The 20780-nt window shown below is 36.7% G+C and overlaps 1 protein-coding gene across 2 annotated transcripts in view; it reads left to right on the forward strand.

Moving 5' to 3' along the window:
• Window positions 1–20780, forward strand: part of KLHL1 (kelch like family member 1) — a 244638-nt gene that overhangs the window by 216329 nt on the left and 7529 nt on the right. For both annotated transcript variants that reach the window (XM_090131050.1, XM_090131055.1), the window contains exon 8: window positions 11747–11909. In XM_090131050.1, coding sequence (XP_089987176.1) covers window positions 11747–11909 — 163 coding nt within the window. The remainder of the gene's footprint in view (window positions 1–11746; window positions 11910–20780) is intronic.

Here is a 20780-nt window from a genome sequence, read left to right on the forward strand (position 1 = left end):
TTATTGCTGGTGAGAAGGCTTTGGATTTCTTTTTATAACCTGTAGCTTAAGATGTAATTCACTCTATCCAGATGACCCCAGAGGACATAAAGATTTCAGGGTCTTGGTTTATATAGTAGGTTATGGCTTCAACCCATTGTTTTGATCCAGTTAACGATATGTAAATGTATTCTTAAGTACCTAGAGAGTATTCTTAAGGTTAAGAGCGGGTACTTGTTCATCTGATTGTCATGAAACTAGTGTGTGTGAGTATGAATCTTAAAAGAGTAGGTTTAGAAGACAGAGGAGGAAAGAAAAGTTAGAGAATTGTTAGATAATTGTTGGATAAAAAGCTCAGAATATATTTGCTCATGATAAAACTATAAAATGGCATTATGATTTGGCATGAAGTATATAAAACAACGAAAGAGGATAACCCTTACTAATCCTTAGACACAGTGTAATTTTCCATTTCCACACTTGCTGCTCTAATATCCAACACAGTACTCAAAGGGAAGAAAAAAAGAGGATGTGCTGGGAAGAAAATACAGATACTCTGTACTTTGAAAATAGTAATAGTGAAAACTGTTAGTCAAGGAAAAGACTATGGAGAAGCTGAAGCATCTGTTGAAAAGCTGTTAATATATACAGTAAAGAAATCAGGTCAAGTTCAGACTCTATTTTGACCAAAATGAAAGACATTATTACCTTCATTTTCATCTACAAATAATATTAATTGTAGCAATAAAAATGCATAAAAATAATTATATACATTCATAACAACAAATTGAAATATATATGAAAATTTATGTATGTGTGTACATATACATCACATATATGTGTAGATATATACTATATATATCATGATATATATGTGTACATACATATGTATGTTTAGTTTGTCTAAACATTTTAGTCGTTTTCTATGTTTACCCTTTGGACATTCCAGTTCATATCAGTGCTTTGGTCCATAAGGCAGAACAAGTAGCACTTTTCACCTTATAAGTTATGACAGGTCAACTTCACTACATAGTAAATTGAAGCACTTTGTAGAAAAAGTCATTCATTTGTGTGCCTCTAGAAAAGCTGTGGGTTCTTTCCACGTGCTGTCAGCAGGTGCAATGTATACAATCACAGAATCACAGAATATCAGGGATTGGAAGGGACCTTGAAATATTGTCTGGTTTGATCCCCCTGCCTGAGGAGGAACAGCTAGATCATGTCACACAGGAATGCGTCTAGGCAGGTTTTGAATGTCTCCAGAGAAGGAGACCCCACAACCTCTCTGGGCAGCCTGTTCTAATGTTCTGTCACCCTCAACATGAAGCTTTTTTTTCATATTTATGTGGAACCTTCCATGTTCCAGCTTGTATGCATTGCCCCTTGTCCTATCATTGGATGTTACTGAGAAGAGTGGAGCTGGGCTCCTTTCTCATGATACTCACCCTTTACATATTTATAAATATTAATGAGGTCACCCCTCAGTCTCCTCCAACTAAAAAGACCCAGTTCCCTCAGCCTTTCCTTGTAACGGAAATGCTCCACTCTCTTAATCATCTTTATGGCTCTGTGCTGGACCCTCCCAAGCAGTTCCTTGTCCTGCTTGAACTGAGGGGCCCAGAACTGGACACAGTACTTCAGATGCAGTCTCACCAGGACAGATTAGAATGGGAGGAGAACCTCTCTCGACCTACTAACCATGTCCCTTCTAATACACTCCAGGTTGCCATTGGCCTTCTTGGCACAAGCGCACAGTGCTGGTCTACTGATCATCCCAGGTCCCTTTCCCCAATAGTGTTCAAATGTGATGGATTTTAACTGACATCTGAATTCCAAATGCAGCTATGTACTAAACACATCACATTCCTGAAACTTATAATACTAAACAGGTCTGAATGTTTATCAAATACTTCATTTGTCTTAGTAATTATAATTTGTAAAGAAGACCATTCTCTAAATAATATAAAACCTTGAAGTCAGTGCTTTCATTCATCTAAATTTTCTCCCCTACATTTTAAGTACAAGACAGAATAAAGCCTAATTTCATAAATTATGGAGTGCAATTAAGTTTTAATGAATATAAATTTACATAAAATATTAATAAAAACAAAACGATAACCAAAAACAGTGGCATCAGGTTTTCATCTTTTATTCAGATCACACAAATCATTGCAAGATTTATATACAGCCTTTCACATGGCAGACTCATGTCATGAAATCACTCTCAGTACAGTGGCGATTATTTACAGTATTTTTTTTTAATTATTAGTAGATATACTACTTAAGAGTATTAAAACCAGGAGAAATATATGATGTTTATTGCTAGTGAGCTTGAGACCTTACTGACTGATGATCTAGACTTTGATTTAATGCTTAGATCATGATAAAATTCAGGTGGAAAATACATATTAAATTATAAATGTATTGACTAATCTAAGCTCATATTTTTTTCAGTCATAAAATGATGTTTCATAAAATATATTATTTTTATTGGCTTCGAAGATTTTAAATTCCTAAATGTTTTCCAAATAATTTTTGAATTTTCAAAAAGCAGTTATTGTTTACCAAATATTTTAGGCATATTTTCAAGCTCTATCCACAGTATTAGAGAATTGAAAATGTAGAGCAGGATTTATCCTGATGGAGGCAGATGAACATCTGAATAGGGCATCTGAAATGGCACATTTCCATTTCCATTCATGAGAAGAACTCAGCACAATTAGAATAGAACAATTTATGAATTGGGAGAGGCTCCTGCCTTTCAAGATACAACAAAGATCACTGAGAAGACTGTAAATTAAAAATCTGTTCCCTAAACCTCATTTCTGTATATATGTATGAATTTATTTATTCATTAGTGTGTGTGCTTTTTAGGAAAGATCGGCTGGCAAGACAGGGTGGTGGAGTTGCTCTTTATGTGAGAGGGCAGCTAGAATGTATTGAACTCCACCTGGGGGACAGTGTTGTAGCAGTGGAGACCTTGTCGATGAGAATCAAGGGGAGGGTTGGTATGGCTGACATTGTTGTGGGTGTGTACTACAGACCCCCTGATCAGGAGGAGGGGGTTGATAAGGCCTTCTATAAGCAACTGGAATTAGCGTCCCAGGCGCTGGTGCTTATGGGGGACTTCAATTATCCAGATATTTGCTGGATAAGCAACATGGCCAGGCAAGTGCAGTCCAGACGGTTCCTGCAATGTGTTGAAGACAACTTTCTGATGCAGGTGGTGGAGGAGCCAACAAGGGGAGGGGTGTTGCTGGACCTTATTCTCACTAATAAGGAAGGGCTTGTCAAGGAAGTAAAGGCAGCTTGGGTTGTAGTGACCACGAGATGGTGGAGTTCAAGATCTTGAGTGGAAGAAGCAAAGCAATAAGTAAGATTGGCTACCCTGGACTTTAGGAGAGCCAACTTTGATCTCTTCCAGGACCTACCTGGAGCTATCCCGTGGGCTAGGGTGTTAGAAGGTAAGGCGGCCTGTGAGAGCTGGTCGGCATTTAAACAGCTCTTCTTCCAAGCTCAGGATCAGTGTGTCCCTGTGAGCAAGAAATCAGGAAAGAATGGCAGGAGACCTGTGTGGATGAGCAAGGAGCTCATGCACAAACTCAAAGGGAAGAAGGTCCATGAAATGTGGAAAAAGGGTCTGACCACTTGGGAAGAATATAGAAATGTTTCAGGGCCTGAAGGGATGTGACAAGGAAGACTAAAGCCCGCCTGGAATTGAACCTGGCAAAGGTGATAAAGGATAATAAAAAAGGCTTTTTAAAGTATGTCAACAGTAAAAGGAAGACTAGGAAGAATGTGGCTCCCCTACTAAGTGAGGGGGCTCTTCTGGTAACGGGAATGCTGAGAAGGCGGAGATACTGAATGCCTTCTTTGCTTCTGTCTTCAGTGAAAAAGCTCTCCCTTGGGAATCCCAGACCCTGGAGGTTAGTGAGAGGGTCTGAGGAATGGAAGACTTCCCTTTAGTCAGGGAAGAGGCAGTCCGAGAGCGCCTAGGCAACACCAATGTTCATCAATCCATGGGACCCGATGGGGTGCATCCACGGGTGCTGAGGGAGCTGGTGGAGGTGACTGCTGAACCACTCTCCGTCATCTTTGAGAGGTCTTGGAGAATGGGGGAGGTGCCTGAAGACTGGAGGATAGCCAGTGTCACTCCGGTCTTCAAATACGGGGAGAAGGAAGATCCAGGTAATTACAGGCCAGTCAGCCTCACCTCTGTCCCTGGAAAGGTGATGGAACAGCTTGTGCTGGATGCCATCTCAAAAAACTGGAAGAAAATGAGGTTATCAGGAGTAGTCAGCATGGGTTCATCAAGGGGAGGTCATGCTTGATCAACTGGTAGCTTTCTAGGATGTTGTCACTGGCTGAGTGGATGAGGGGAGAGCAGTGGATGTAATCTACCTTGATTTCAGCAAGGCATTTGATACTCTCCCACGACATCCTTAAAAGCATTTGATACTATCATCCCATGACAAAGCTGAGGAAGTGTGGGATAGATGAGTGGACAGTGAGGTAGGTTGAGAACTGGCTGACTGGCAGAGCACAGAGAGTCATTGTTGGCGGTGCAGAGTCTGGTTGGAGACCAGTGGTGTTCCTCAGGGATCGGTGCTGGGTCTGGTCTTGTTCAACATCTTCATCAGTGACCTTGATGAGGGGATAGTGGCCACGCTCAGCAAGTTTGCTGATGATACGAAGTTGGGAGGATTGGCTGACACACCCGAAGGCTGTGCTGCCATTCAGCGAGACCTGGACAGGCTGGAGAGCTGGGCAGTAAGAAACCAGATGAGGTTTAACAAAAGCAAGTGTAGAGTCTTGCATCTAGGGAGGGATAATTGCATGCACCGGTGCAGGTTGGGGGATGACCTGCTGGAGAGGAGCTCTGCGGAGAGGGACCTGGGTGTCCTGGTGGACAACAAGTTGGCCACGAGCCAGCAGTGTGCCCTTGTGGCCAAAAAAGCCAATGGCATTCTGGGGTGCATTAAAAAGAGCATGGCCAGCAGGTCAAGGGAGGTGATCCTCCCCCTCTACTCTGCCCTGGTAAGGCCTCATCTGGAGTACTGTGTCCAGTTCTGGGCTCCCCAGGACAAAAAAGACAGGGATCTCTTGGAAAGAGTCCAGCGGAGGGCCACAAAGATGGTGAAGGGCCTGGAGCATCTTCCCTATGAAGAAAGGCTAAGTGAACTGGATCTGTTTAGCCTTGAGAAAAGAAGACTGAGAGGGGATCTGATCCAGGTCTATAAATATCTAAGGTGTCGGGGACAGAGTGGTGAGGCTGGACTGTTTTCAGCAGTGTGTGGAGACAGGACAAGGGGAAACGGCCAGAAACTGGAGCATAGGAAGTTCTGCACAAATGTACGCAAGAACTTCTTTACAGTAGGGTGACGGAGCACTGGAACAGGCTGCCCAGGGAGGTTGTGGAGTCTCCTTCTCTGGAGATATTCAAGACCCGCCTGGACACCTACTTGTGCGACCTGGTGTAGGGAACCTGATTTGGCAGGGGGGTTGGACTCGATGATCTCTGGAGGTCCCTTCCATCCCCTACAATTCTGTGATTCTGTGATTCTGTAATCCATTTATTAAGTAAGGCCCATATCAGCTCTGTCTCTACTGGAAATTGATTGCAAATCTATTGGCATGCTTTCTTATTTTGTATTTCTTTTGATATAGTTATAAATAAAAAGCACTGTTATATTGGAAAGTACTTACTGTGTAATTATCAGAGAGTGTCTTGACTTGGCTCAACAGTTCATTTATTTCAGTAATGGTCTGTTGTCTCTCATGTTTGCCATTTATATGTGATTGCTGTTGACTAATTGAAAGATCTTTTCATAATTTCCAACATGTCCATGAACTCCTTGTTGGATTAGATTATATCTGTTGCTATTTGTTCATTACTTTTTGATTGATTTTAAGGTAACATTGTTGCTAGCAATCATAGTTCATTCACTCACTTTACAAAAACACAAGAAGGCAGTAAATAGGAGTTATTAAGAAATGTTAACTTATAGGTGGAATGTTTTCCAGAAGTTAATATCTTTTTTTTTTTTTTTCATATCTCAGCATTCTGAAAATATACGGTAATTGTGTAAAATTCAACAGATTTTTAAAATGTGCTTTCAATGCAAATATCAGAAAAAAGTTTCAGATACTAGATACCTTGATGGATCCATAACAGCAAAGCAATATCTGATTCACCTTGAAACAGGTGTTCATTATAGCAGAAATTACGCAGATTAAAGATGCAGTTTATCAAGTGAGTATGGAGAGTGATCACCTTTCTTCATGGGAAATAAACTTTGCTTGGAAACCTAGCTGCTGAAGGGTGGGTGTTGTCATGCATTTTTTAAACACTTTAGCTAGGAAAACAGAGCTTGTCAGAATGTAGCAATGTAGGATAGGCATTTAGACAGATTGTCTAGAGGTTTATCATTTTCATAAAACTTCATAAAATGTTCGTAAAAAAGGCAATTATTGTAATTCAACACTGGAAATATAAAGATATAAGGCACCAGTCTTTAAACCTAAATTGAAGGATAAGTTCAAGTGAGTCAGAGTTTAACTTCCATCTTCCATTTGAAAAAAACTTCTGTTGTGGCAATGACATTATTTTAGATGGTATTGAAGCACCAGTAAATACATGTTTGTTGAAATTAAACAAAAAAGCACTAAGGCAAAGGAAAAGATTTGAAGCAGAATAGGAATATAAATAAAAGCTTGATAGAGCCTTAACAGTTACACCTGTGTTAACTGTAAAACATAAAATTGTTGATAATAAAAGGATCTCTATTCTTCTTTCTCTGCTGGCTTGGAGGTTTGCATCTTCTTTCTGTATACCACAATTACTGGACTACAGAAGAGGCCAATTTGCACATTTCATTAAAAGACAAAAAAAAAAAAAAAAAAGGAAAATAAAAGTATGTTGTTAAAAAAAAAAAAAGTTTTACAGCAAAATAATTCCAATTTTTCACTATGCTGTGTGTATATGGAACAAACCATTATAAGGAGAAAACAAAATACAGAGATCAGCAGGCAGGTGGATGAAAATTTGAGATTTCATTATGGACACAGAGGCAGATATGAACCTCCAGTGTCCTAATGGGCAGCAGGTGAGAGATGAAAGTCAAGAAGAAAACAATGTTGGTAAAATGCAGAGCATTATTTTAGCATTAAAAACAAAAAAATGATGTTATTGTACCCTTTTGGTATGCTAAAATTGTAATTATTTATAATTAACTGCTAAAAAAGTACTGTAAGCACACCAACTATTAACAATTTTTAAAAATCATGAAAAGTATAAGTTGGGTTTTTTTGTTTGTTTTGTTTTTCAGAATATTTGCTATACTGACAAAAGCAAGAACACTGGATAAAGGAAACTTTTCTAGATCTTACTTGTAGAGTATTCTGATAATCATCAGTTGCTCATTTCACAGACATGTATTTGTTTATTTTTAATCATTCAACCCCAGTAATCAAGCTGAAAATACTGCAGCTCTCATAAAATCATACATGTATGCTGTTGACCAAGTCCTACTGGTTTAGGCAATGACATTCAATATTTCCAGATTCATACAACACAATTGCTGTACTTTTAGATATTCTGAAAAAGTGACCACAATGTCTGTTCAAATCAAACTTAAATCAACAGAGCTGTGAGTCTGGTACATGTCAAAGCTACAGTATATCTCTTTCATGAAAGGAGCCTGAAGTACTTTTATACCTTTATAAATTGGCAGTCATAAAAACTTAATGCTTTCAGTTGGGAAGAACACATTCATCTATAAAAGATGTGCTTCATGAGTGTAAAGAAAATGTCTACTCCTTTGTTATTTATGTAACAAGAAGGAACAGTTTCAAAAAAGATTATTCACTAGGATTCATTTTAAACTGCGTGACCAAAAGTAAAATGAAATAACTCAAGCAAAGACTCATGCCATGTATCTCCAGAAAAGATCTTTGAGACAGTATCTTGTTGGAAGCATCTCACTTTACTGCACTGGTAAATCTCTTCAGGTACAGTTGCATCTCATGAAGCACTACTATGATCAATATATGTAATCTTGCTCAGTGTGTGCTGATACGCTGAAATTGTGCAAAATCACAAATAGAAAATAAAGTAAAACATATAAAATTAAAGAACTTGAGTCCTCAGAAGAAATGATAACTTCCTAAGCATTAAATAGGGAGGAATATTTTTGCAACAGACTTCCTTACTACAATGTTCTGACATACCTAAATTATTTGCCATTCAGGAAGCAGCTAGCTAAAGGTTCGTTTGAGAATCTTTCTATGTCATTAAATTATTGTTTCTTTAATGTTGAAATATCAAGGGAAATATGTAATTCCAGCTTTCTTGACAGAAGACCTGAGCATTTAAAGTATTTTCTTCACAATAATGATTTGCATGTATGCTGGATTTGCATGTATATTAGATTTTGCTTTGGAATTTTTCTCCCAGTGATGAGGAGCATACAGAGATTTATTTATTTATTTATTTATTTTCCTGAATTATAAAATTATTTGTCATTGTAATTTGCACCCATGCATCATGACCCAATTCACTGAGGAGCTACAAAACATAATGGCAACACTTCTAATGATTTCTGAGTCAAGTTCTCCGGTTAATACTGTAGCAGAGTAGAGAATCTGGTATCTCGTCTACAATACTAAATGTGAACAAGTTGCAGGCAGACATTTAACTTATATAAATCTGCATCATATAATCATGTCAGTGTAATATTGTTGGGCCCTAGAGCGCCAGGGTATTTTCATAACTCTTTCAATCAGCTTTGATACCAGCCTCTGAGTATATATAAGGACAGGTATTTTCTACATTATGTCACTAAGTATTCACTGAGGAAGGTAGGTCAGGTCTAATTCCCCAGTTCATCACATCCTAAATTCCAAGTTTTAACTAAGGCTGTCCTATATGCAATATCCCAAGAACTATAATGGTATTTCAAACTCAGTTAAAATTATGGCTGCAGAAATGAAATTTCACATTTAATTATCTAGTGTATAAAATAAAACAAGTTAGACTTTACCATCATTACTTTTTTTGTTTGTTTGTTTTGTTTTGTGCAGAAGAAACTACTTGATTTGTTCCAGTATACAACCTCTGCCTTAATTCTTTGGAAAGACGTATAGATGACCAAAAAAGAATATTCAACTAATCTGTTGTTATTTGACAGGCAAAATCTCCAGAAGTTGTCTGATATACTTGAATAGTAATGACTTGGTGACATTTTGTGCCCCCTACACCAAATTGCTTCTACTTTTTAATCTGTGCTAAGCAATAGATGGAGAATGGATAGAAGATAAGGAGGATTATTAGTTTATAAGCCCACTGGAGTGGAAAGGAGAGTGAATGTTTGAATGGTAGAAGAGAAACACTGGATTTGTTATTGAAGAACAAGAAAGAAGAATATTATGCATTTAGATTTACACAAAGGTCTAAGTTTTTGTGGGGCTTTTTTTTTTTTTTCCTCCCCCATAGAGATGCTTGTCCTGCAAAGTATCTCACTCTCTTTGTCATTATATATTAAATTATGTGTGATATCTTACATTTGTTCATCCATTGGCCTCCTGCAATTAGCAGTTCAACAAGTTTGTCTGGACCAGACTTCAGAGTTGTTCATTATTCCCCATAATGTGACACAGTCTATACCACAGTTGGACTGTGATACTTAATGCCCAAATTTAGCAAGTTTATACTGAATCATAAATTTTATGACCTGTAGCTACTTCTGTGATCATGTAGGTGGAATTTTTTGCAAGAGCACTGCTGAATTTCATGCAGTCATTTCTACCTTGTGGATGTGACTTCACAATGATTTTCAATATCCTTCTAAAATACAAAAAGTTCAAGCAATAGAGAATCTAGCACATTCCTGATTTCACAATTCCAATATTCCCTTCTTTGGTTAAGATTTGGAATATTGTCCTTATCCTGAATTTAACAGATTGCTGTTTCCAGATCTTGTAGTAATAAGACTCTAAATCATACTTTTTTTTTTTTTTTTTTTTTTTTTTTTTTTTTTTTGCAGAGAAGCAGGACCTGGACACATTAAAACAGCATTTTTGTTTTGTCATATTTTCTAACTACAACACTGCCCTCTATCAGTATAAAATTAGCTTACAGTGAAATTGAACATAATGATAGAAAAATATATAGAAGTTATTCAGTAAGCTTGAGTGAATTAAAAGAATACTTTGGTGAAAAAAAAAAACAAAATCAATTGAATTGATTACACAAGAGCAAGTGCAAAATGCAAAGTAATAGATATTGGGAAAGAAATCTAGAGGAATTATGCCTCTCACAGGTCTTTACATGCATTTTACAAACCCAAAACAAAGTTCTCATCACGTAGGAGTCAGTGAACACTATTTTACTTACAATGTCTTCAGTGGCATCATTACAATAAATTGTAGCAAATATGTTTTGGATAACATAAATTTCACTGTCCAGCATTTGGGAATTTGTATAACTGTCAGGCAAAACTGAATGATCAGAAGCAGACAGCATGGGCAGGTCCGGCCTGGCTAACCTGATTTTCTTCTATGACAAGTTAACCCACTTAGTAGATGATGGAAAGGCTGTGGATGTTGTTTACCTGGATTTTAGTAGTGTTTGACACCATCTCCCACAGTATTCTCCTGGAAAAACTGTTTTTTTTTGTGGCTTCACTTGGTGAAGAACAGGCTGAATGGCCAGACTCAAATACTCATGGTGAATGCAACTCAATCCAGTTGAAAGCCAGTCACCAGTGGCATCCTGCAGGTTTCAGTCTTAGGGCCGATTTTATTTAGCATTTTTTTCAGTGATCTGATTGAGAGGCTTGAATGAACTGTTAGTTTGACTGTTTATCTGTTTGAGCATAAGAAGGCTTTGCAGAGGGTTCTGGATAGGTTAGATCAGTGGGTCACGTGCAGTCACATTGGCTAATGGGTGGTTTGGATTTAGCCTGAGATTTCCAGAATAATAATTATTTGGGACCATCTCTACCCCTTCTTTGCTAGATAAAGAATCCTTACATATCCAACATTATTTTCCTCTGACGGCACTCATTCTGTCATTGTCACTTGTCACTTTTCTAAAGGAAAATTTTCATAAAGAAAATTGATGATGCAGTTTTAAATAGTTTAAGTTCCTCACTGTAAGTCACTTCCTCCAGTCTTTGAAATTTTTTTTTTTTCCCTTGATTCTATGCCAGTCTACCTTCTGCTAGTGAAAAAAAATATTCTATTTTCATCTACATAATTGACAGGAATTCTGAAGGTGTCAGACATCTTTCCCTCTGCTGTGGAACACTAGAAGAAAATTCTATTCAACAGATATCTCTTTGGCTGATAATACTTGAGATCTACCATATAAACAGTCTATATGTTGTGTGATTTGCTTACATTCTACAAGCTAAGTAATGATCAGAATGTTACATGCCACAGATTAAAAAGCTTACAGAAATTTTAAGATGCTTACATCATTGGCAGATAATTCCGTGAAGCAAACAACTTTCTCAAAGAATGAAATTAGGTTTGTTTAATAAGACCTTGAGTCTGTTTGACAAGAACTTCATAAAGCCATGCTCATTGGCATTATTTTTTTTCCTATATGTTAACTTTTAATTTATCAAATTTCAAATCAGTGTTTCCATTTTCACCTTGAGTATGCAAGTTTAGGCATCACTATTATGGAAAACATTTACTATTATTCTTATTATTTCCAGAGAAATAATATTTTTACATTCTCTCACTCTCTCCTTCATTTTAGGAGTTACAGTGCTTGAAGGGCCTATTTATGCAGTGGGAGGCCATGATGGTTGGAGCTATTTGAATACAGTTGAGAGATGGGACCCTCAAAGTCAGCAGTGGACATTTGTGGCAAGTATGTCAATTGCCAGAAGCACTGTTGGAGTAGCAGCATTAAATGGCAAGTGAGTAGGGTATTCTTTTACAGTTCAAATGCATTTCTTAGAAGGATGAATAACTGTGACACACCGTAGTAAATAACTTTTGTCCTATTGTACTTGAGGTACCTTTTAAAGTAAGTACAGCCACATTGTACACACCCTAAAATCTTGAGGCTCTTACACTCATGTCAAACATCATTTTTCTGTATGTATATACTTTTATATATACTTATTCCTTTTGTTTAATATCCATATCAAATACATAAAAAAATAGACATGACATTTCAGTGTGTATGTTCAGCATAAACTACTGCATGAAAAATTGTCAGTTGACTCATCTTTCTTGTATATGCCCGTTCTAGTTAACCGAGTTTATCAGTCTAAAATACGATGAGGTTTGTTGCATGCTCTTTCAACTTGCTTCAGCCAGACATTGACCCAGGAAACCTGGTCTGACTGAAGGCAACTACATTCATACAGGAAGTAAACAGAAATTTGATTCTGACATTAAACTGCATTAAACCTGCAATTCTAAGTGTGTTTAGATTCTAAGTTTCTCTTTTACAACTTTTTATTTTTTTTAAAGTGATCCTTAATAAAACTCATTTTACAGTAACACAATATTGTTCTGACACTTTTTATTAAGAAGCCACGTGCACTAAAGCTAGAAACCTGGGCGAAATTGCATCCCAGTAATACGATTATCTTATGCAAAATTCTGAGTATCTAATTTTCTAAAATGAAATTAGAGACATGGGGTTTGTAAAAGGTTCTCTTTGTTTGAGAGTAGAAGATGCTGTTTGCAATGCACCTATACTACTTATTACTTCTGCTTATCAATTGACAGTATTTGCTTTTAGCTACCTGGCAAAAAATAATACAATGTGAACTGTAAAATTTGGAGGTGAGAGAGGAATTCATCACACATAACTTGAGATACTTTTGGATAGACATCTACAACTGAGTCAGTTGTCCTCATAAGCTCACCTTATGATCAACTGAAGAAATAATTTTAAATTATCATACGTCTTACTTATTCTAGACACTTATGCTAGGACAGCATTAATTATGTCCTATAAGTGCCTTTTTTGCTTCTTCAGTTATAAAGGAAACCAGGGAACTCTGTCTCAGATTGTGACTTCTATTATGTCTTAAATGAAGAAAATTGATACTTCTATGGGCAATTGAAAATAAATGAAGAGGCACAAGTAGGACTTGGGGGTCCTGGTGGACAAGAAGCTGGACATGAGCCAGCAGCGTGCACTTGCAGCCCAGAAGGCCAACTGTGTCCTCAGCTGCATTAAAAAAGGAGTGGCCAGGAGGGAGAGGGAGGTGATTATCCCCCTCTATTCAGCTCTTCTGAGGCCCAACTAGAATACTGCGTCCATGCCTGGGGCCCTCAGCGCAAGAAAGAGACAGAGCTCTTGAAATGGGTCCAGAGGAGGGCCACTGAGATAATCAGAGGGCTGGAGCACCTCTCTTACGAGGAAAGGTTGAAGGAATTGGGCTTATTTAGCTTGGAGAAGAGAACGCTCAGGGGAGCCTTCCAGTATTTGAAGGGAGTGTATAAGCAGAAGGGGGAACGACTGTTTATACATGGATGGATAGTGATAGGACAGGGGAGAATGATTTTAAACTGAGATGGAAGATTTGGATTAGATATTAGGAGGATGTTTTTTCACACAGAGGGTGGTGATGCACTGGAACAGGTTGTCCAGAGAGGTTGTGGATGCCCCATCCCTGGATGCATTCAAGGCCAGGCTGGATGTGGCTCTGGGCAGCCTGGCTTAGTAGTTGGCAACCCTGCTCATAGCAGGGTTGAGTCCTTCTGAAAACAGGCCATTTTATGGTTCTGTGATTCTATGATAAATATAGATCATCTTAAGCCAATAAAATAGTTTTAACATCAGAGTTGTTTGTTTTCCATTCTCCTATTTACATTAATGACGATATTTAAATGTATTCCCTCTTCGCATTTTTTTTTTTAATTGAAAGACATAAAAATATGAGGTTCTGTTCTTTATGAGATAATCTATAGTAAATTGACAGTAACAGATTTACTGTGTTGCTTGATTATACAGATAGAATTTAAAATGGCTTAAGCATGATAGAAATTCTACTTCAGCATTCACAGAAATAAAGCATACTAACATTTTTTTGAAGACTGAATATACTATTTACTATTTTGTCCTTTCACACACATGCAAATTTATGTTTCAGATTTTCAGATAAATTGGTGTTTTGTGGAAAGGCTTTGATGAAATCAAGTGTACTGTTTAAAAATATTTGTTATAATGTATATTCATTCAGCTATATTGAGTTCCACTGGTTTTACAATAATTGAATTCATTTGGTAATGTATTCTCACAAATTGGATTTTTTTCATAGCAGTATTTTTCCAGCTCTATGCTTTTTAATTTTATATAAGAAACGGGGAGCAGGCAAATTCAGATATCGGTTTATGTGAGAGTAATATTTTGTTTTCATGTCCTATAATGAAACAAACCTAGAATAAGTCTTGTGTTATTTAAATTAAAATTGTGCTTGTTGCAAGTAGCAGTTGTTTTTGTTCAGTATGTCCCTTTTAACTGTTATGCATTACTGCAAATTAAATATGAGAAAGGTTAGCTTACTGAACCTTCATTTTCAAGAAAATAGCAAAATCCAAATCAAATCAGTATGTGCATATGAAAGGTTATCAAAATTGTTTTGTAGTCGCACATATGGGATATATTTATTGTGTAATGACCTCAGAGAGGCATAGGTTAATAATTCCACTAAGTCCTTAATAGCAGTTCAGTGTTTTGCACAAGAGAATTTGTAATATATTGCATTCATATAACCACCTACAAAATGTGATTGCATGGCTGATTATAGTCTCCTCCAGGAGTTCTGCTTCTTTGCCTTTCATGCATCATATAGTAAACTATCTGTGGCATTTTATCGTAGCAGAATCATTAAGGCTTGTTACTAATTCAGTGCCCTGCTCTGTTCTTTTGTACTTTTCTGCACACTAATTCTTATTTCCTATGTGAGGATCCCATACAGCTCAGTGAATGTCTATTTCAATTCAATAGGCATCATAGTCTTCTCAGTTTTTCAAGAAAGATTTAACTTGGCATTTTACATTCAGGCTGTTAAAAAGGAATCTCTGCAAAAGTCTGCTTCTTTTCATGTTCCTAGGTTAGTAAATCTGTGACTCTTAGAAGAGGACAATGAAATATAAAAATTCACAGTGAAAAGGAAGATTCAATTTGTCAGTTGTTTATGGGCTGGTTCAGCTTGGTTCTGTGACAACCAGGGTAGGGGGACCCACGGACCCACACCCTGGGAAAGGGGAAATAGTAGGGAGATAGGCCTAAAAACAAAACAGTGGCAACAATCTGAGGAGAAACAAACTAATTTACTAAATAAGACATTGGAATGCAAGATAACACAATATAATACAATATAATTGGAGTTGAAGATAATAAATAAAATGAGAGAGTGTCCAAAAACTAAAGGCCTTACTCTAAGCAAGCTGAGGCAATATGGCACTCGAAACAGAGACTAACTGGAAGATTGAAAAAAGGGGCATCTCGTGATCTATGAATGTTTTTTATCTTTCCTTCTGAGTGGAAAACAGTAACTAAACAGCAAACAGTCCTGTGGGAGATGTTCTTCTTCTCTTCTGGGAAAGGCACCCGGAACTGGAGCATTAACTCTTCAACTCTCAGTGCACTACATGATGTTATGAAGTGGAAAATACTGATGACCAACTCATAAAAGCATGACACATTTACAGTCAGTATGCATTGCCTTGATTGTTAGAAAACATGGTAGATGCTAAAGCCATTGCTAAATTACAGAGTGGGAACTTACTGAGGCTGATTTGTCTCAGTAAGCTATGACCAGGCTACCAGCTGTTTAGGATGTTTTCAAATTTTGCATGTTTGTTGTGCATCTGCATCTTTTCAGTGCATATAAAGCGCCGTGTACATTTGTTTGTCTTTTTAACCATATGAGCAAGATTTTTTTCGACCATGGATCATTAACCAGCATAAATTTAGTATTACAATTATTTGCTGCAAGGACTGCCATTCAGGTTTTGTAATAGCAAACACTTTGTCTTTTCTACTCATTTATTTTTCTCCTAATTTTACAGTGGATAAAAGATTCTGTGTAGACAATAAAACACAGTGTGTTATGTTTTAGTTTGTGTGTTAAGAATACTTCAGAGCAAGCAGACAGAATGAATAAAATTTGGCCATTAACCAAATGGCTAAGGTCGGAGGGGCCCATGGAAGTCATCTGATCCACTCCCACTGCTCAAGCAGAGATACGTAGGACAAGTTGCCCAGGCATTTTTTGAACATCTTCAAGATCATTTCACAGCCTGGTCAACCTATTCCAGTGTTCAGTCACTCACAAAGTCAAGTGTTTCTTGATGTTTAGACTGGCCCCTTCTGTGTTTTAATCTGTGCTCATTGGCTCTTGGCACTGGGCACTACTGATATGAACCTGTTCTCTTTGCACGCTCCCTTCGTAGACATTGATAAGATTTCCCCTGAGCACTTTTACTTGTTGGACTGCTCAAGGTTCTTGTCAGCCCACCTCTCCAGCCTCAAACATGGCAGAAGAAGGCAATCTGCTCACACTGCCTAGTCAAAATTTTTGAATGTAATGTGAGTCCCATTGTAATTATATAGATGTTATATATGGATGTCATATTCATATGTGTACATATAAATGTATATACATACTTTCTTATTTCCACATATTTATACATCAAGTAGGATATGTAAACATTTAAATCTTAATAAAATTTTTACAAAGCTAATATAATTTGATCAATATCTTCATGAACTTTGACAGCTATTACAGAAGCTATCAAGTATCTACTACTTTCAGCAACAAAATCTCATGTCATATCCACTGTTAACTATTTTTTTCTAATTTGAAACTAGATCAACTTCTCAATAACTTCTATTGAGATAAAATGAAATTTCTTTTGAATCAGTAGAGCAGCTTTAGCTGAGCATTTCATTATTGATTGAATTCAGTGAATTGAGAATGATTTGTTCATTGTGAAGGTCACAGACTAAACGATCTAAGACTTTTTCTAGTCATCCATATAATTGCAGTGCACTGATGATTTTCTTCAGTAAAAAAACTGTGCAGTAAATGAATATAGAGAAAGAAAATATGGAACAATATTTTGATCTAAGATGATTGAACTGACAAAGCAAATGAATATCCTAAGTATACCAGCTCAATCTAGCACAGTCATTCTGTGATCTCAAAAACATTTTCTTATCTAATGACAGATGCACTGCATTTATGTTTTAATAAACAAGACAGAGATTAAGGAGCCTTAACCTTACAGTGTAGTAAAATAATAATTTACAGACTACTTTATCTTAACTCTGATAGAGTCTGATAGAGTCAATGATGTTTTTAACTGGAGGAATTTGCATTCAGTCTTGCAAAGATAAAGTAGCCCAAATTGTAACTTTGATTACAATTAAATTTACTTGATACAGGTTCTTTCTTTCAGAAAAGTTTACCTTCTAATGTAGGAAGTAGAGTTTTACCATAATTATATTATTCATATGAAGGTGTTACTCTCAGAGAATTTTCAAATTCTGGCAGTTAATAGTTCTTTAATTGTTGGCACTTATTCTATGACATTTTTTCATTTTTTCTTAAACAAAACTGTATTTATTCCTAATGTATCCCACTCCTGTGTTACCAAATGCATGAAGTATTGTTCCAAATTTACAGATAGAAATGTCTTCATTAATACTTTCCATTCAGAAAATTGTCATATTCAACTTTTGCCAGTGAACAACTGACCTAACCAAGGCAGTGCGGATAGAGAGATTTCATCTACACAGTCTCCTTAGTCAGATGTGGATTGCTAGCACTGATGAAAATTCCAACCTTCCCCTTGTTTTCACCCGTCAGATTTCCTTTCTGACTAAGTATTTCTCTGTTGCTCTGTCAGGCATACTGAAAGGTAGAAAAGGGCGCAGAGGGGAATTAACAAAAGACCAGATAAGGTCTTTGATATTTTCAGTGAAAGAATTTTGAAAGGTGAACTTCATTAAGAAATGCCGGAAAGGCATGATTCAACTGTTTGCACAAGCTATTGCAACTCACATCAAAGGCACTCTGTTCTTTTGAGGTTGGTTTGTCAAACTGAATTTAAAAATGTCTTTTCTGATTAGGTATCAAAGGTTTGTAATCATAGCACTGAGATAAATGCTTTTTGATCCAACTAGTCATAATTTCTCCTTTCTCCTACTTTGCTGAAAAAACGTTTCTTGCATCTGAGAATTTGCTCTATCAAATAGTGTTCTTGTATTCTTTGAGTATGTTGTTTTCATAGAAATAAATAGGAGGCATTACATTACCTTTGGAGTGCCCTAAGTGTGTGTGTGATATATGCAGACATATATATATTTGTTTAGGAATCTATGCCCATCTTAATGTAAAAAAACCTCACCAAATCCTGAAAAAAAAAAAAAAAAATCTTCCAGTCCAGAAGAGACTAAATTCATATCTACTCACAGTATCTGAATGAATTGAAATTTAGACTACTGGGGAATAGAAATCTGTAACATCTCCAGAGGTAAAACTTTCATTGTTAACCATGGAGATAAAGTACTCAGTAATGAATGTTTTTTTTTTTTTTTTTTTTTCCTTGCTGACCTTTCCCTGTAAACAGTGATAATTATAAAAGAAATTCAAACAGTTTTAATAGGATACACCTCCATAGAATGAGATGCAGTTCAGTAAACAGAATATTCCCAACTCAAAAGTGAATGAAGATATGCTTACTATGTGATTATTATCCCTATGCTTACTTCTCAAGCTTTCTTTTTAATCATGCAATGTTGAAAATAGTCTTAAAAAAACTGTAGGCACTCAAAAGTTATCATCTGCAAAAGTTAGATATCTGCAATAAGTCTACAGATACCAGTTATCTGGGAGAAATAGGAAAGATGTCTTTATTATGAATTTAGACTTTTTGTGGATTGTACACATTGTATCCCAGTGGTAAATGTACAGTAAATAGCAGGTAGAAGTAGTACAGAGCACTTAAGTAAGGTAAAGTTACTAAGATGGTATTGTAAATTAACAATGTAAAATAAAAAAATAACTTAAAAAAAAATGACAAACACTAACTTGTTAAATTCAGTCATTGAATTGTCTTCAGTGTCTGAATTCTAAAGATATATGCACATGAAAATGAAAATCTGCTTGCAAGTATATTCAACAAATCACCCATATTGGATGTGGTATCTGTTAACTGAGAAACATGAGTAGCCCTTGCAGTTGCAGGGCTTACATCTTATCACAGTAATGACAGATTATCACACTTTTTTTAGAGAAATCAATTATACCTTTCCACGCAGAAATTTTTATATCTGAACTGTTACCAAGAAGGGTAAAGTTACAAAAAATGATTCATTCAAAGTCATCAAATTAAATATGACTGAGCACTAAAAAGAAAGAGAGTTCTAAATTTCTTGGGATATAAGTATCTCAAAAACTTCAGATAGTTGTGCAGTATCCTGGACATTCAGCACTGTTTGCAGTGTTGTTGTTCCCTAGTTACTTTGGGCTAGAGTGAGTAACTGTGGATTACAGAATTTAGCAGAAGAGTGGAAATGTTTCCTTACTGAAGCGTCCAGGCTCAGCCACAGTGTTTTAAAACAATTATTCAGCTTTCAAATTTTATTTGTCTGAGATTGACCTTTATGAAATAAAATTGTATTGCTAATCTAATGAATCATAGAATTGTTCAGGTTGGAAAAGACCTTCAAGATCACCAAGTCCAACCACAACCTAACCATATTACCCTAAATCAAACAACCCTCTGCTAAATCATGTCCCTGAGCACCACATCCAAAAGGTTTTTAAACACATGGATTGATGGTGACTCAACCATCAACTTCCAGTGTTTAATAACTTTTTTCTGTAAATAAATTTTTTCTCATGTCCAACCTAGAGCTTCCCTGGTGTAACTTGAGGCCATTTCCCCTTTTCCTGTCACCTGCTGGCCACCCAACCAGGATGTAGAAGTGTATAGGACACGTTATAGACAATTGTGTGAAGTCTCAAGATCTCTCCCCATTGTTCTTGTGGGGGACTTCAACTTCCCAGATATCTGCTGGAATTATAATACAGCAGGAAGGAACAGTCCCAGAGGTTCCTAGAACGTGTGGGAAATAACTTCCTGACACAGTTGGTGAGGGAGCCAACAAGGAGAAGCAAAATCCTGGACTATTACTTGCTTAGATATAAACACAATCAAAACCTAGAATGATAGTCCCAAAATCTTATTTGGGAAATAAATTTTATTCTGTTCTGAACAGTTGTTTTAACAGAAACTAGATAGCTGACTGAAACTGTTATCAGTTTTTATGAACAATATATGTTTCCCTATTGGCAACTCAGAGATGCTTTTAGGTATATCTTACTAGCTGTCTTAACTGAAGTAGGCAAACGAAAACCAGTGCTTCACAGTGAACTTTCATGCCAGAAGAGATAGTTATTCCTTCTGCTAGTTAGATTAGGAGAACACATGATGGTTCTCACTGAGCCCTGCAGAAGTTTTAGTACTTTGCATTTTTTAAAAACATGTTTATTTGTCCAAGTATTTACTTAGAATTCTATCTCAGGCCTGTATACCACTGTCTCCACTTGTCATGGTTTTGTGATTTTTGGTTTTCGGTATTCCATATCATAACATCGTGGGGGGTACTGGAGTTTAACTGTTAATGCTCAAGTTCTGGGTACCTGCCCGGAAGAGAAGAAGAACTACATTCCCCCAGGAACTTTGTGGTCGCAGAGAAGAGATATAACTCCTGACTTCTTCGCCTGTTCTTCTTCGTTGGCTCTCCTTCT

The sequence above is a fragment of the Phasianus colchicus genome, chromosome 1 (assembly GCF_987193195.1).
Source record: "Phasianus colchicus chromosome 1, bPhaCol1.hap1.1, whole genome shotgun sequence".
In the NCBI taxonomy this organism is placed as follows: Eukaryota; Metazoa; Chordata; class Aves; order Galliformes; family Phasianidae; genus Phasianus; species Phasianus colchicus.